Genomic DNA, 1,894 nt, shown 5'->3' with positions numbered 1-1,894 from the left:
GTACTCATCCCAAGCAATGGCCACTACTCCGTACTCATCCCAACCAATGGCCACTACTCCGTACTCATCCCAACCAATGGCCACTACTCCATACTCATCCCAACCAATGGCCACTACTCCATACTCATCCCAACCAATGGCCACAACGCTGTATTCTTACTACTTTACTCTCTGCGGCTTTTGATATTGTTGACCACCCCCTCAAAATACTCCACTCTTGGCCTCAGACTCCGCTCTCTCCTTGTTCTCTTCCTACCTATTGCAGCACTCCTTCAGCATTACCTATAACGCTGCCTCCTCTTCACTCCCTCAAGGTTCTGTCCTTGGACGCCTTCTCTTCTCCATCTACAACCTCCTACTTTGGTCACTTGATAAACTCCCATGGCTTTAGGTACCATCTCTATGCTGATGACACACATCTATCTTTCTACTCCTCACCTCACCCCTTCAGTCTCCTCTCGCATTACTAACCTACTAAGTGACATAGCGGCATGGATGTCACTCCACTTCCTCAAACTCAATCAGAAACTGAGCTCACAGCTTGTTTCTGATCATTCTAACCCATCCAGAGGATGATGCGTCTCCCAATCATTAGGATTCTCCTTAGAACGTTCAGAATGGCCGCATGAAATCCTGAAACGATCAACTAGAAGAAATGTGAATTTTTAGTCGTCCCCCCCCCCCCCCCCGCAGTTTGAGGGAATTGTCAGATTAATTTCGATCAGATCTTCTATATCGGGAAAAGATGACATGCGGAGCAGTGCGCACTCAGCGATGTCGGTGAGTGTATGGAGAGCTCTGTTGGGAGGAGGTGGGGGGCTCTGAGAAGAGCCTTTGGGGGGTGGAGATGAAGGAGGTCGCCGCCCATTATTTCTTCTTCGGAGCGGCCTTCTTGGGCTTAGCCGCCTTCTTAGCTGCCGGCTTGGCCTTAGCGGGACTCTTGGCGCCTTTTTTCGGCTTGGCTGCAGCTTTGCTCTTCTTGGGGCTCTTGGTCACCTTCTTGGCGGCAGCCTTTGCTGGTATCTTGGCGGCCGGCTTCTTCTTGGGGCTCTTGGCTGCGGTGGGGGCTTTTCCGGCCGCCTTCTTCTTGGGGGACTTGGCGGCCGGTTTCTTGGGCTTGGCCGCAGCCGATGGCTTCTTGTTGCTCTTCTTAGCGGCCGGTCTCTTGGGCTTCGCCTTGGCGCCGTCGGGCTGCTTCTTGTTGATCTTGAACGATCCGGAGGCTCCATGGCCTTTGACCTGGACGAGGCTCCCCTTAGTCACCAGCGCCTTGAGGGCGATCTTCAGGCGGCTCTTGTTCTTGTCCACATCGTATCCTCCGGCGGACAGGACCTTCTTCAGGGCGGCCAGGGACACCCCGCTGCGCTCCTTGGAAGCGGACACGGCTTGGACGAGGAGCTCGGACACGGCGGGACCAGACGCCTTCTTGATGCCTTTCTTGGCTCCTCCTCCGGCTGACGCCTTCTTAGCCGGCTTCTTCTTGACCGCGGCCTCCGCTGGAGGAGCGGCGGCTGGGGCGCTCTCAGTCTCCGTCATGACTCGGGAAATGTTTCCACAATAGTTCATTACAAATCACACGGCGCTCCGCCTTATATACAGACCTTCTAACACTGTGATTGGTTGACACACAACTCCACTCTGAGCTGCTATTGGTTACACCTCAGACACGCCCACTGGCTGTCATCCCAGTGTTGGAGTATATTCTCTCCCTTCATGTGTTTCCCGTTAGAAATAAAACCGATTTTATTCCGAAATAGAACGATGTCCGATGTGCACCGGGGAGCCGATCTGCTCCCTGGACTGTCACTTATCGGGGGTCACTTCCAGCTGTCAGGAGCTGCTCACGAGGCTGAACACAGAGGCTGCAAACACAACCATCCTCCGGAGTGGGGGG

General features: G+C 54.1%; 1 protein-coding gene across 1 annotated transcript; it reads right to left on the bottom strand.

The window, feature by feature from the left end:
• Positions 1-812: 812 nt before the first annotated feature.
• On the bottom strand, positions 813-1,536 carry LOC149433194 (uncharacterized). The gene has a single exon (XM_089664547.1). The coding sequence runs from the start codon at positions 1,534-1,536 to the stop codon at positions 868-870; it is 669 nt and encodes a 222-aa protein (XP_089520673.1). The 3' UTR covers positions 813-867.
• Between the last annotated feature and the right edge of the window lie 358 nt (positions 1,537-1,894).

Source organism: Staurois parvus, unplaced genomic scaffold (assembly GCF_062004578.1).
Source record: "Staurois parvus isolate SC_StPar_1 unplaced genomic scaffold, SC_StPar_1.0 ptg001939l, whole genome shotgun sequence".
Taxonomy (NCBI): Eukaryota; Metazoa; Chordata; class Amphibia; order Anura; family Ranidae; genus Staurois; species Staurois parvus.
The sequence above is the reverse complement of the archived record's forward strand: the minus strand, read 5'-3'. Positions and strand labels throughout refer to the sequence as shown.